General features: G+C 43.7%; 1 protein-coding gene across 3 annotated transcripts in view; it reads right to left on the bottom strand.

The window, feature by feature from the left end:
- LOC139263787 (genetic suppressor element 1-like) overlaps positions 1-14,855 on the bottom strand; it is a 224,737-nt gene that overhangs the window by 146,231 nt on the left and 63,651 nt on the right. For 2 of the 3 annotated variants that reach the window (XM_070879833.1, XM_070879835.1), the window contains exon 2: positions 5,584-5,799. In XM_070879833.1, coding sequence (XP_070735934.1) covers positions 5,584-5,799 — 216 coding nt within the window. Of the gene's footprint in view, positions 1-5,583; positions 5,800-7,151; positions 7,345-14,855 lie in introns of those variants that run through there. The other variant, XM_070879834.1, reaches the window with a different exon arrangement.

The following is a 14,855-nucleotide window of genomic DNA, read 5'->3' as shown; positions in this document are numbered from 1 at the left end:
CGCCTGATTTGTAACCTACGCCTGATTTTCTAAAGTGTAGACAAGGTTTTTTCGAGCGTACAAAAATCTTCACTTACTCCATTCTAAGTTAGTTTGGAGTAAGTTTTCACTGCCGAAACTTTGAAAACAGGCGTAAGTGGCCAGACACGCCCCCTTTTGAAAAAAAAATTCTGTTCCAAAGTGAAACTGTTCTAACTGACTAGAACTGGAGCAAACTAAATGCCGAGAATTTGAATTTCTAAGATACTCCGTTCTACACCAGTTGCTCCAAAAAATCAGGAGCAACTGAGGCCGAAACTTGGGCCCATAGAGACTACACAAGTATTCTCCATAAATGTGATGGCGTTACCTTGACAACCATTCAGAATGAAATAAACGCGATGGTTGATGCCATGTATTGATGGGGTGTGGTCTGCACCTGCTATAGTGCTGGTGAGTTGCCCTGCCATTGTGAGCAAGCACCAACCAGGTGACGGATTATGGGGAGCGGAGAGGGAGGAATGGAGGATAGCTGCTCGCGCATTTCTCCGAGTAGCCAAACATGCAGAAACATAGCAGAAACCAAAGCAAGCGGCACACTCGGCCTCTTCAGAAGGAGATAATGCACAGTGCCGGATAATGATGGAAAAACGAGGAAACAAAGATAAAACGTAATGAACACTCCTTGCTTTAGAGCTTTTATCAGTGCATTACCACGTCTATGATACCGAGCTGCAGATATGATTTATATGACAATATCATAGAAATTTATACGCTTTCACACACGAGCAGACATACAGTGAAGCATGCTGTAGTTTGATTAAATAATGCGCTGTGTTTTTATGCTTTCAACAATGGAGCAGCGCATATCTGTGCCAGTTACAATTACAAGACAGGGATGAAAAATGACCTCTTGCTGATTTATTACACCATTAAAAGAAAAGGAGTCACTTGGTAAGTTTCGCAGTGAATTGCTGAAATGCAGGAACTGCACAATCGTGGGTTCTGGCAAAGCCATTTATGACTCTTAACAGTTAGATTTGAATGGCTAGAGAGCGAGTAATTCTGGAACATTATATATCAAGTTACTAATAAATCTGCTTGCTTCTAATACTGGCTTCAAACAATGTTTCAGTGCAGAAATTGGAAAATGACCTGTCTGGTAAATGGAACTATGGCAGAAGAGAACATAATAAATGAGACATAAAAGGCAGTTAAATATATAAGCTGCCTGATCTCTTGGTGTTTCTTAAAGACTCTTATTTAAAGCAGGATTTCACCACCTGGTGATATTGCACTGCACTTCAGACTTACAACTGACAGTACTTACAAGAAAAACTGCAACACACATACACACACAGAGTTTGGTAATGTGTGCATTTTACATTTAAAATATCTCCTGCTGCAGTCAGGTAGCCAAAGTAATATTAGATAATAAATATGGGGAGGAATGTCCCATGAAATTCCTAAAATCTAAAGGAATAGTCATAAGATGGGGGATTGTTTATAAACGGGCACGTGTCATTAAATTTTATCATTAGCATTAGGTGCAAAACTCTAACATGTTTTCCACAAAAGTGACAAAAGACAGCTCTGTCTTTCCTGAGCGCAATTAGTGCCTGGTTTTGCTCTGCATGAAGATTATCTACATTTAACGGCTTCCCATCTGTTCTTTTCGTTAATGTACATAGCTCAGATTTTTATTTATACAAGTTGCAACGCCTATTAGTTGAACTGGTACAGTTTGTTACCAAATTGGGTCTTCGACATATTACGTGACTAGTAGGTGGGAACTGAAACATTGATTTTCAGTGAAGTATCGGGTGTTCACTGCGATTACCCTCATGGTAAGGTGTCGAGCTCAGCCGTGTCATTATGGGGAAATGCTGAGCTTGGGTCAGGGCATTTCTCCACTGGGAGAGGGGGAAATCGTGCAATTTTCTTTTGTTCCGATGAAAGCGTGTGAAAACTATCAGCATCCAGCAGTCTCCAGGGACAAACATCAAAGCTTTGTTTCAGTCAGTGAAATCCATCGACAGATGTGCCATATAGTTGCCAGTCTAGACTGCTGGGAGTCTTGGACTGGTGCTGGCTATTTGACTACAATCATATAGACTTCAGGTGGAATAAATTATAAGCCAATACACCCAACTGCCACAATATTCCTTAACTAGCTCCCACTGAGTGCCGAGGAACTGAATGCCTGATGATTGGCCCCAATATCATACATCCAGTTTGGCCCAGCGATAATTTGGTTTTAATTGAAACACCAGCAGGGTAAAATTCGTGAGGTCCAACCAGGGCCTTGCATGCAACCAGTGAAGATTCACTCCCTGCAATGTTCTGTCCATTGATATCAGCACACACCCTTGAACTGCACCGGCTCCATGCATAAATCTGCCTGAACATTAATCCTGCTATGTAATTAAGAATGAGCAGGATTGTTTTGTATTGTCAATGTTTTAAAAAACAATCAAGTTCTATTTTGAAGGTCAAAAACTGTGAGAAAAGCGGACCCCAAAATACCTGGGTAAAGACGACCAGCAAACATCAGTTTTTATTTGGAACATCGTTAGAACTGAAGAAAGCATTCAAGGGACTAAAATTAGTGTTCAAGTAAATGATGACGCACAACATTGCAGGGAGTGAATCTTCACTGGTTGCGTGCAAGGCCCTGGTTGGACCAGTTCCTCGGCACTCAGTGGGAGCTAGTTAAGGAATATTGTGGCAGTTGGGTGTATTCACAGACACCACTTTTTTGCGCCTCATTCGAAGTCTAAAAGTTCTGACAAGTGCATGTTCAGTGCACCATGTAGCTTAAAATAAGCTTCTGACCCTGTATAATGGCAACAGGACTAAGTGCTGATTCTCCTGCAACAATATTTATCGGCACTGTTTGCTCTCCAGGTTTGATATGCAGTCTGGTACCACAAACAAGCCTCACTGTTTTCAGCCAAGGCATTGCAGCTGCTCAGTATTGTACAGAAATGTATTTCTGCACCCAAGGCTACTTCAGACACACTGATGCCCGATCTGATCAGAACCACCCCATTAACTCATAGAATTGTAGAAATTTATAGTACAGAAGGAGGCCATTCGGCCCATTGTGTCCATGCCAGCCGACAAAGAGCTGACCAGCCTAATCCCGCTTTCTAGCTCTTGTACCGTAGCCTTGACATCAATGAACGAGTCAATAAAAACAATTGCCGCTCAAACTCAGAATTCACTTCAATGTTCCATTGATTTGGTACTGAGAATCGGATCCCAAGACATGCGTGTCACATTAGTGATGTCATCACTACATGCGGTACATGAGCATGTCACACACATCACACAACATACACGATACTGTCACTAACACAAGTGCATCTTGGGACCTGATTTATAGCACAAAGACGGCGGTGGGGGTGGGGGGGGGGGGGGCGGGGGAGTTATTTAAGGGTTTTAATGCCAAAATCTGGAGAGAATTGCATTTTATGAATCCTAAAAGGTCTCTGAATTTACAGGAGGGAATCGGTAAAAAAAACTTTACTGATCCATATATATTTAATGTATGGCATAACCTTCTGGGTATTTGTTATTGTCTAATAAACTACTGTTGATTATCACTCAAAATATTTGTGTTGATTATATTGCAGTCATGAATCCTTGTCCGATAATTCCTCCCATAACCAACAAGTCAGCCTCTGTTTGACAATGCAAAGACTCAATTTAAGCAGTAATGGTTTGCATGAGATCCAGAACATTGGGGTTTTCAGTATAAATTAACTATTAATATTAATTAGCTGTGAATCAGCTTTTATTTCGCACAATAACAATTGCAAACATTTCCAAACATTTGGAACTAATAAATAGTTGGAGAAAAAAATCGCAAGGAGAAAGAGGAGAGTGGGACTAATTGAATTGCTCTTCGAAAGAGCTGGCCCAGACTATATGGGCCAAAGGGCCTCCTTCTGTGCTGTACTATTCTATGATTCATTTGGCTGTTTGAGCATTTCGCAGTAAAAAAAGAAATACATGGGAAGGTGTTTAAAGTGATGTGGAAAAACACTAGAATGTTTGGGTAAAACATTGGGCAGGAACTGGGGGTTTCAATATGCCCCATCACGGACTCTACCCAGTTTAGTTAACATTCTAAGGGAGTTAAATGTTCCATGGAAAATCAGTGAAAAGCCCACTGGCCCTCTAGCAATTATAGCATTACATTACAAATGTTGTTTTTTTAATGGTCACAGATGGCATTCCCATAGTCCTAGAAGCTCAGAGACCATTATTGATACCAGGTTGGCCATCTAGACATGTTTCTAATTCTTAACCAAATATTCATTCAGCCTAATCCTGTGACCACTTTCGGATCATTCGAAAATGTCCGACCATTCTCACCTCTCAAGCCAAGTGTGAGGACCTTGTGCATATCTTAGCTTCACTTTTGGAAACAATCTCCTTGGCTGCTTCAGCTTTGTTTTTCTTCTCCACTTCTTGATAACCCTAGCCCTTCCCATAGCCAGCATCGACCCCACAACATTCTGTGGCAGCATACTGTGGCATTTCCCCATTCCTCATCAGGCTCATTCACTCCACAACATTATCTCTTATTCCTCTGAAACGCCTACCAATCAAGCTTCAGATCACCCAACTCCTTTCCTTGACCCAATGTTTGCTAACATTACTACAATCAGTTGATCAGCATCCATGGAAGGGTTACAGCACCTCCAATTCTACCTCAGCTCCTCTGCTACTGAAACCCTTAAACATGCCTTTGTCATTTCCAGACTTACCACACTCCTTGCTAGCCGCTTATCCCCCAACTTGTCCAAATCTCTGCCGCATATATTCAGTCCCACACTAAGTCCCGCCCACCCATGTCCTCACTGACCTATACTGGCTCCCCAATCCCCAGTGCATTCATTTTAAAATTCTTGGCCTTGCCCCACTCTACCTCTGCTCTTTCTTACACCCCTATATCTCTTTCTGAACGCTCCATTCTTCTGTCTGCTGTGCATTCTCCTTGAATCCACTTTTGGTGGCAGAGCCCTCATCTGCTTCAGACCTACCCTTTGGAACCCCATCCCCAAATCCCAAATATATCTCCCTATAAATCTCTCTCTCCAACTTTAAAAACCTTCTCGAAACCCATCTCTCAACTTAGAATTCAATCACCACCTACCCCCCTATCTCTTTCCTAGTGGCTTGGGGTCTGTTTTCATTATGGCTATGTGTGAAACACCTTGGTATTTTTATTTTTACATTACATGCACTCTATAAATTCATGTTGTTGTTGTATGCTGACAACACTTGTGTTTCACCTCTGTGGCATAACCCATCATTCCACCACTGTGACCATCGTTTCAGTGTCTATGTTACATTTCTGGATAACTATGGAGAATTTCTTTATAATTGTTAAATTTCATTCTGACTGCACAGGTTTCATGCTTGTTCCATTCACCCAATGTCATGCAAGTATGCAATTTTCCTGCTTGAGCAATAATAAATAAACAGTGCAGTAAATGGTCGTCTAGATCCTCCCACTTTGCATGTTTAGACCTGTTGTGAATTTGTGCCAGTGAAAGATTTGACAGATTGCTACTTATTGCTGAACTTTACCTCTTGGTTCTTCTGCTTGCTTGGCCAGTTTTCGAAGAGCTGCAGCAAAGCTGGCTGTATGACCTCCTCGAGCATTTGGTGTCCCGTGAGCTGACTGACTCCCATTTGTAACAACCGGTCCATTCAGCGAGGAAGGAGTTAGGGGGTTCACGGTTGCTGTGGTCCTCTGCGTTGCTGAGATCATACCGAGGGACGACTTTGGCTCATGGCTCATGCCTGCAAGTAAAGACAATCACAACATAACACTTTCATTTTAAGTCCTAAAAACCATTACTGAAACTTATTCTTATACATCTTGCTAGAAATGTTTTCCTTTCTTTGTTTTCATGGATTATAATACAGAGGAAAGAGTTTATATAGCCGAATACTCCCCTCAAGTTTAAAGTTTACAGTAGTGTCGACCCAAGTTTAAGAGCGTTCTGTTTTACAGCAGTTTCACGCTATTCATGTTTAAGCAGACACAGGAAATCCTTCGATCCTTCGAGTGCTTACAGAGCTGAAACAGCTGATTAGCAGACAAAGGCCACGCTTCATGCCTCACTCCTTTAATCACCTTAAGGTTTACTGTATATAACCAGCAGTCAATCACATGACAGACGGTTCACAGCCGCAATAATCCTGAAGCTTTCTGAAATCTTTTTAAACTGATACCAACGCTTTATTCTTTTACAATTGAAGATTTAGCGTTAATTTTATACATTCTCCTATTTTTTGAACTGGCGACATAAGACAGGGATGAAATTTGTTCTTGCCACTTGGGCTCTTTCAATCCTTTTACTGATAGCCATTTTTGAAAGAAATTAAAAAGCTTTCTATTCTCATTGAAAACTTTGGAAATTCCTGAAGGTTGCAGATGGGAATATTTTGCACCTGGATAACTAGGTTCTGAGATCAAGGCTGTAGACTTCTCAACAACTGATACTTGTGTTTTTTTTAAATATTAGATTTTCTCTTCACACCTCCCTAGGCTATGTATCACTCTGCAGCGGAGACTCCGTACAACTTGCTGCCTGGCCCTCTGAAGGTAGACAGGAGTCAATTGAGGTGTCTTTCCCCTCCAATTTTCATAACTCAGCCAAAATCGATTATTGCCGGTGATCCTGATACGGTAAGACAATATTCACATTGCTAAACTCTTTTAGTGTTATCCTAAAACTAGTAAATGAGCCCAGAGCATCCGTATTTTAAACAATTTAACAAAATTGACTCAGTTCCATTGTTCATCAGCTGCCTCAGATGACCACAGCTTTGAGTGCTATGGTTGTATATCTATTACTTATGTAAAATCTTATGTCTGAATGCACTTCGTCAACTTTTTCCATTACGGGTAACTATGTCCACATTTTGACTGGCAACTGCTTAGGTGAGCTTTTCTTGCTGAAATTATACACTCTTGCCAGTGATGGCACTAGGACACTACAACCAGCAGGAGGGTTGAATTGTAAGCTTCTCTTACACATGTGGACATAAATTATAATGGAAATCTAAAAAAACAGAATGCATGATTTTAACATGGGGACTGAAATATGCCTGCACACTCTGGTTCATTTATCCCTTGCCCTCTTCACCTGAAGAAAACACTTGGCCTCGACTACCCATAGCAGATTGACAAGTGCTTTGAGAAATGTACTGTGCCCATCACGAGGAATGTAATTTGCTCTCAGCTTGGCTGCCATGCCTGGCAGAAGCAACGCATTTCACCACTCCTCCTCCTCAGGAAGAAAAGTTGGCATGCCTCCCTCATCCCACGACTGTTTCTGATGTTTGTGGTTAGGTCACCAGGTTGGTCCACAATCTCAGCTGAGGAACATTCTGCAGAGGGTGGTAGACCCCAGTGAGGAAAAAATACAATCAGAAATGGAAACAAAATGGTAAAAATAATGGAAACAAATCAATATTAAAATATTGTCATCGCCTGTTTAATGTTTAAGGCATCTGCTTCAGAATGTTATGGGTTTCAATAGTTACAGTATGCAATAGATCTACAGGTGACATATCAGACATATATTATAACCTACTGATTACAAATTGTAGTAACATGCTTTCATAACCACAGATTAGTGCAGCCATTTAGAAGTAGCCTTTGGACTCTAGTATGCAAAGTGGAAATTTGCATGCATGAGCTACATGGTCATTGTAATGTATGTAGCTGAGAGAATGCTCACAGTTGTAGAGCTGTTGAGGGGTCCCCAATGGAGTTCTCTCTACATGAGAGTCCTCCCCTTATTTATTGGGAACTTGGCCTGGAGGGTGTTGCATGGAGCAATCCCGTGCAATAAGTTTTTAAGTCGGTTCACGGGCTCCCAGGCCGCCTGCAATTTCTGCAGTCTGGAAGAGTCCGAGTTCCACGTTTTAATTGAATGTGCGAGGTTGTAGCCCCTCTTCCAATATTTGAAGGGGCTGCTCCTCAAATTCTGGTTGCACTTCAGTCCCACACTCCTGATCTTTGGGCACCCTGTGTGGAGGGGGGCGGGCAGGTCGGGAGGCCTCCTCGTAGGACTGCTCCTGGATATGGCCAAAGGGGCCATCAGCCGGTCCAGGCAGCGGGCAGTCGAGGGGGTCGCTCGGCCCGACTGGCTGCCTCTCTTCCGCGGTTACATCCGAGCCAGGGTGACCCTGGAGATGGAGCACGCGGTGTCCACCGGTACGCTCGCAGCCTTCCACGAGAGGTGGGCGCCAGAGGGACTGGAGTGCATCATCACCCCTGGCAACCAAATTTTAATTTGATTTTATATGTTTAAAGTTTAATTTGTTTATTGTGCCGGGTTTTGGTGACTCCCCCCCCCCTTTTAGCAAGGAGGCAGTTGTATAATTTCTGTTTTTAGTGTCCTAAAAAAACAGGGCACTGGAAAAAAATGTATTTTGGAGTGTGACCCCCCCTTGCACGGGGCATTTGTTTAAAGTGCACAACTAAAATAGTTGAACTGGTAATGTGTAGTGTGATTTTTAAACCTTTTGCTAATAAACCAACTAGTTCTTACTAGCAATGTGTTGCTATGAATTCGTAAGCAAAGAACCCATGAAGCAAATACATTACAGTCATGATCTACAGGTGTGCTCCATTATCAGTGCTTCGCACTAGAAAATCAATTCTCGATCTGTCTCCCCTTGCACATCTCCTGATAACTGAGGCACAAAGGGAGATTGTTATCTCAATTTTCGAAAATAAATCCTCTTTCAATGTCCACTTGAGTAAAATCGAGAAAGGAGAGAGAGAAAAAGGTTCAAATAGAACTGAACGTGTGAAATTCATGATCAACTCAATTTCAATTCATAAAATAAAAGCAAAATACTATGGGCTAGAAATTCAGAAAATAGTGCTATGACCGGTTTTTGGGTGGTATTTAAGGATTTAGATTTTTTTTTATTGTCGGAATAGCGCTATGACGGAAGGCCACAAAATTCGCCAAACGGTGACTGGCGGTAGCGTTAAAATCTGATCTTGCATGACAGGATTTGTGTGCCGGAGCCGAATTCATCAAGCTGGAAAAAAAAAATGGAGCTTCTACGCATGTGCAAATGTTTTTTTTTTCAACAAATTTTTTTCCCGATTTTTTTTCCCCTCCCGCGATTCTGGTCAGGTGTTGGAGTGCGCCCGCACATGCGCAGCACACTTATAGCTCTCAATCATCCATTTTTCAGACACAGACAACATGCAGCACGTTGATCAGAGCAGGCAGAGAGACTGAAAATTTAGTTTTGATACCAATGAGGCTTTTGTTTCAGCCATAGAGAGTAAATGGGGGCAGTTTAACAGGAGGCGTCGAGGTAAACCCCGTTGTAAGAAAATTTTAGAACGCTGTTGCTGAGCAGGTGTCGTCAGCGGATGATATTCCTCGGGTCTACCAGCAATGTCGAAGGTGGTGGAATGACCATTGCAGGGTGGTGTGAGCAAGTAATATTTTTATTCATGCACTCGTTGATTACTTAAATTGTAAATCTGACACATGTTGCTGTAGATAGGCTTAGTGTTGCACCTTAATTTCCATGAATGATCGTTACACATTATTAAGACTGCTTTTTGACATCTTAAAAGATGTTTCTGCTCCTCCAGGCCCTGGGTGGCATTTCCAGCAACATCGCCGCACAATCTACGACACAATCTACGGACATGTCGCAAATTGCCGTGCCGAGGATGTTTCTGCATGAACCATGTAGAATTACCAGGGCCTTTAAACAGACAGCTGTATTAAATGCACACAGTATGATACCTTGATGGCTATGTGTGTGTGCCACAAGAGCAGAGGGCACTCTGGTAACCATTCCTATTGTCATTTTTGCAGAAAAAGCTGTCATACAATTGGCGCGAGCAGCGACAGACAGGCAGTGGTCCACCCAATACACTTCCCTTGACAGACTTGGAGGAACGCATGACAGGCGGATGCTGACCCCATAGTCGGAACTGACGGCAAGTCCTGCAAAATCCCTGGGCTGGGTTGGGGTCATGTCATGTAGTGCCTGTGGACTTGGGTTCAGGTAATGTGATGGTGTCGCTCAACGACATGTAATGCAGTAATGGTGGTCCTTCAAATACGCCTGTGCTATGTGACCTTACTCATGTCACCCTGCCCCCACCCCTGCTGCTAACCACTCGTCCGTTGTTTGCTATTTTTCAGATGTGGATTCTAAGGTGCCACATCGTCCAATCAAGCCTCCACCTTGGCCCATCGTATGTGAGTTGAGGAGGAAGATGTGGAGTGCGCCGAGGACCCTCCACAGGAAGAACAACATTCTCAAGCTGTTGCGGGGGCGGGGGTGTTGCTTTGGGGGTGGAGGGGGTGCTGGGGATGGAGGGGTTGGAGTAGGTGCTGGGGGTGCTGGGGGGGGGCGTCTCCATTGTCTGTCCCCCAACAACAGCAGCGCCCTGCGTGTCTTGCTGCACACAGTCTTGGTCCCAAAGTGGCAAGAAGCAAGGGGGGGGAGGGGGGGGGGAGCGGTTAAGATCAGGGGGGGTTAAAGGTGGCCACAGTTAAATAGAAACATAGAAAATAGGTGCAGGAGTAGGCCATTCGGCCCTTCGAACCTGCACCACCATTCAATAAGATCATGGCTGATCATTCCCTCAGTACCCCTTTCCTGCTTTCTCTCCATACCCCTTGATCCCCTTAGGGTCATATCTAACTCCCTCTTGAATATATCCAATGAATTCTGAGTGAAGAAGCTTCTCCTCATCTCAGTCCTAAATGGCATACCCCTTATCCTAAGACTGTGTCCCCTGGTTCTGGACTTCCCCAACATCGGGAACAGTCTACCCGCATCTAACCCGTCAGAATCTTATATGTTTTAATGAAATCCCCTCTCATCCTTCTAAACTCCAATATATAAAGGCCCAGTTGATCCACTCTCTCCTCATATGTCAGTCCTGCCATTCAGGGAATCAGTCTGGTAAACCTTCGCTGTACTCCCTCAATAGCAAGAACGTCCTCCCTCAGATTAGGAGACCAAAACTGAACACAATATTCTAGGTGAGGCCTCACCAAGACCCTGTACAACTGCAGTAAGACCTCCCTGCTCCTATACTCAAATCCCCTCGCTATAAAGGCCAACATACTATTTGCCTTCTTCACCGCCTGCTGTACCTGTATGCCAACCTTCAATGACTGATGAACCATGACACCCAGGTCTCCTTGCACCTCCCCTTTTCCTAATCTGCCGCCATTCAGATAATATTCTGTCTTCGTGTTTTTGCCCCCAAAGTGGATAACCTCACATTTATCCACATTATACTGCATCTGCCATGCATTTGCCCACTCACCTAACCTGTTCAAGTCAACCTGCAGCCTCCTAGCGTCCCCCTCACAGCTCACACCGCCACCCAGTTTAGTGTCATCTGCAAACTTGGAGATATTACACTCATTTCCTTCATCCAAATCATTGATGTATATTGTAAAGAGCTGGGGTCCCAGCACTGAGCCCTGCGGCACTCCACTAGTCACTGCCTGCCATTCTGAAAAGGATCCGTTTATCCCGACTCTCTGCTTCCTGTCTGCCAACCAGTTCTCTATCCACGTCAGTATATTACCCCCAATACTACGTGCTTTAATTTTGCACACCAATCTCTTGTGTGGGACCTTGTCAAAAGCCTTTTGAAAGTCCAAATACACATCCACTGGTTCTCCCTTGTCTACTCTACTAGTTACATCCTCAAAAAATTCCAGAAGATTTGACAAGCATGATTTCCCTTTCATAAAACCATGCTGACTTGAACTGATCCTGTCACTGCTTTCCAAATGCACTGCTATTTAATCCTTAATAATTGATTCCAACATTTTCCCCATAACTGATGTCAAACTAACTGGTCTATAATTACCCGCTTTCTCTCTCCCTCCCTTTTTAAAAAGTGGTGTTACATTAGCTACCCTCAAGTCCATAGGAAGTGATCCAGAGTCGATAGACTGTCGGAAAATGATCACCAATGCAGCCACTATTTCCAGGGCCACTTCCTTAAGTACTCTGGGATGCAGACTATCAGGCCCCGGGGATTTATCGGCCTTCAATCCCATCAATTTCCCCAACACAATTTCCCGCCTAATAAGGATATCCTTCAGTTCCTCCTTCTCACTAGACTCTCGGTCCCCTAGTACTTCCGGAAGGTTATTTGTGTCTTCTTTCGTGAAGACAGAACTAAAGTATTTGTTCAATTAGTCTGCCATTTCTTTGTTGCCCATTATAAATTCAGCTGAATCCGACTGCAAGGGACCTACGTTTGTCTTCACTAATCTTTTTCTCTTCACATGTCTATAGAAGCTTTTGCAGTCAGTTTTTATGTTCCCGGCAGGCTTCCTCTCATACTCTATTTTCCCCCTCCTAATTAAACCCTTTGTTCTCCTCTGCTGAATTCTAAATTTCTCCCAGTCCTCAGGTTTGCTGCTTTTTCTGGCCAATTTATATGCCTCTTCCTTGGATTTAACACTATCCTTAATTTCCCTTGTTAGCCAAGGTTGAGCCACTTCCCCGTTTTATTTTTACCCCAGACAGGGATGTACAATTGCTGAAGTTCATCCATTTGATCTTTAAATGTTTGCCATTGCATATCCACAGTCAACCATTTAAGTATAATTTGCCAGTCTATTCTAGCCAATTCATGCCTCAAACCATCAAAGTTACCTTTCCTTAAGTTCAGGACCCTAGTTTCTGAATTAACTGTGTCACTCTCCATCTTAATAAAGAATTCTACCATGTTATGGTCACTCTTCCCCAAGGGGCCTCACACAAGATTGCTAATTAGTCCTTTCTCATTAGACATCACAGAGTCTAGGATGGCCAGTTCCCTAGTTGGTTCCTCGACATATTGGTCTAGAAAACCATCCCTCATACACTCCAGGAAATCCTCCTCCACCACATTGCTACCAGTTTGGTTAACCCAATCAATATGTAGATTAATGTCGCCCATGATAACTGCTGTATCTTTATTGCATGCATCCCTAATTTCTTGTTTGATGCTGTCCCCAACCTCACTACTACTGTTTGGTGGTCTGTACACAACTCCCACTAGCATTTTCTGCCCCTTGGTATTCCGTAGCTCCACCCATACTGATTCCACATCATCCAAGCTAATGTCCTTTCTTACTATTGCATTAATTTCCTCTTTAACCAGCAATGCCACCCCGCCTCCTTTTCCTTTCTGTCTATCCTTCCTGAATGTTGAATACCCCTGGATGTTGAGTTCCCAGCCTTGGTCACCCTGGAGTCATGTCTCCGTGATGCCAATTACAACATACCCGTTAACTGATATCTGCGCAGTTAATTTGTCCACCTTATTCCGAATACTCCTCACATTGAGGCACAGAGCCTTCAGGCTTGTCTTTCTAACACACTTTTCCCCTTTAGAATGTTGCTGTAATGTGGCCCTTTTTGCTTTTTGCTTTAGGTTTCTTTGCCCTCCACTTTTACTTTTCTTCTTTCTATCTTTTGCTTCTGCCCCCAATCTACTTCCCTCTGTCTCCCTGCATAGGTTCCCATCCCCCTGCCATATTAGTTTAACTCCTCCCCAACAGCACTGGCAAACACTCCCCCATGGACATTGGTTTCAGTCCTGCCCAGGTGCATACCGTCCGGTTTGTACTGGTCCCATATCCCCCAGAACCGGTTCCAATGTCCCAGGAATTTGAATCCCTCCCTTCTGCACCATTCTTCAAGCCATGTATTCATCTGAGCTATCCTGCGATTCCTACTCTAACTAGCACGTGGCACTGGTAGCAATCCTGAGATTACTACTTTTGAGGTCCTACTTTTTAAATTTAGGTCCTAGCTCCCTAAATTCGTCTTGTAGGACCTCATCCCGTTTTTTACCTATATCGTTGGTACCTATATGCAACTGTCTGTTCACCCTCCCTTTTCAGAAGGTCCTGCACCCGCTCCGAGACACCCTTGACCTTTGCACCAGGGAGGCAACATACCATTCTGGAGTCTCGGTTGCAGCCGCAGAAACGTCGATCTATTCCCCTTACAATTGAATCCCCTATCACTATAGCTCTCCCACTCTTTTTCCTTCCCTCTTGTGCAGCAGAGCCATCCACAGTGCCATGAACTTGACTGCTGCTGCCCTCCCCTGATGAGTCATCCCCCTCAACAGTACCCAAAGCGGTGTATGTGTTTTGCAGGGGGATGACCACAGGGAACCCCTGCACTACCTTCCTTGCACTGCTCTTCCTGTTGGTCATCCATTCCCTATCTGGCTGTTTACCCTGTGTCTGCGGTAAGACCAACTCACTAAACGTGCTATTCATGTGATGTCCTTACACATTACTATAAATTCACATGAGGCACATTCTGCAGACAAGGTCACTCTGTGACCTGAACCTTTATTCACAGGACCAAGAAGTGGTGACCCTGCGAGGGACCTCCCTTTATATACCTGGATGATCAGGTCAAGAGTGTCTCCCACAAGTTCACCCCCTGTGGTCAAGGTGTGCATTTCTTAGGTGCATACAGTTTGCAGTGTAATGATGAAGGTTACAGTTACATGAAGGTTACATACATGACAATTCACGTCATTCTCAGCATCGTGCATGCTCTAGAGTTCATGCACCCCCAGCTCCAGTGCCGCAATGCAGTCCGTCAGGAGCTACAGGCGGATACACTTCCCGCACACATCGTCGTCAGGGACACCGAAAGCGTTCCTGACTTCCCACATAGTACAGGAGGAGCATAACACGTGTCCGAGCTGTCCTGCCATGACTTAACCCTTAGATAAACTTAAATTGGCAACAACAATGCTAAATGTTACTTACTGATATGGAAGAAAAAAAAAAATTACTTACCAATCACCA

Source organism: Pristiophorus japonicus, chromosome 5 (genome assembly GCF_044704955.1).
Source record: "Pristiophorus japonicus isolate sPriJap1 chromosome 5, sPriJap1.hap1, whole genome shotgun sequence".
NCBI lineage: Eukaryota > Metazoa > Chordata > Chondrichthyes > Pristiophoridae > Pristiophorus > Pristiophorus japonicus.
The sequence above is the reverse complement of the archived record's forward strand: the minus strand, read 5'-3'. Positions and strand labels throughout refer to the sequence as shown.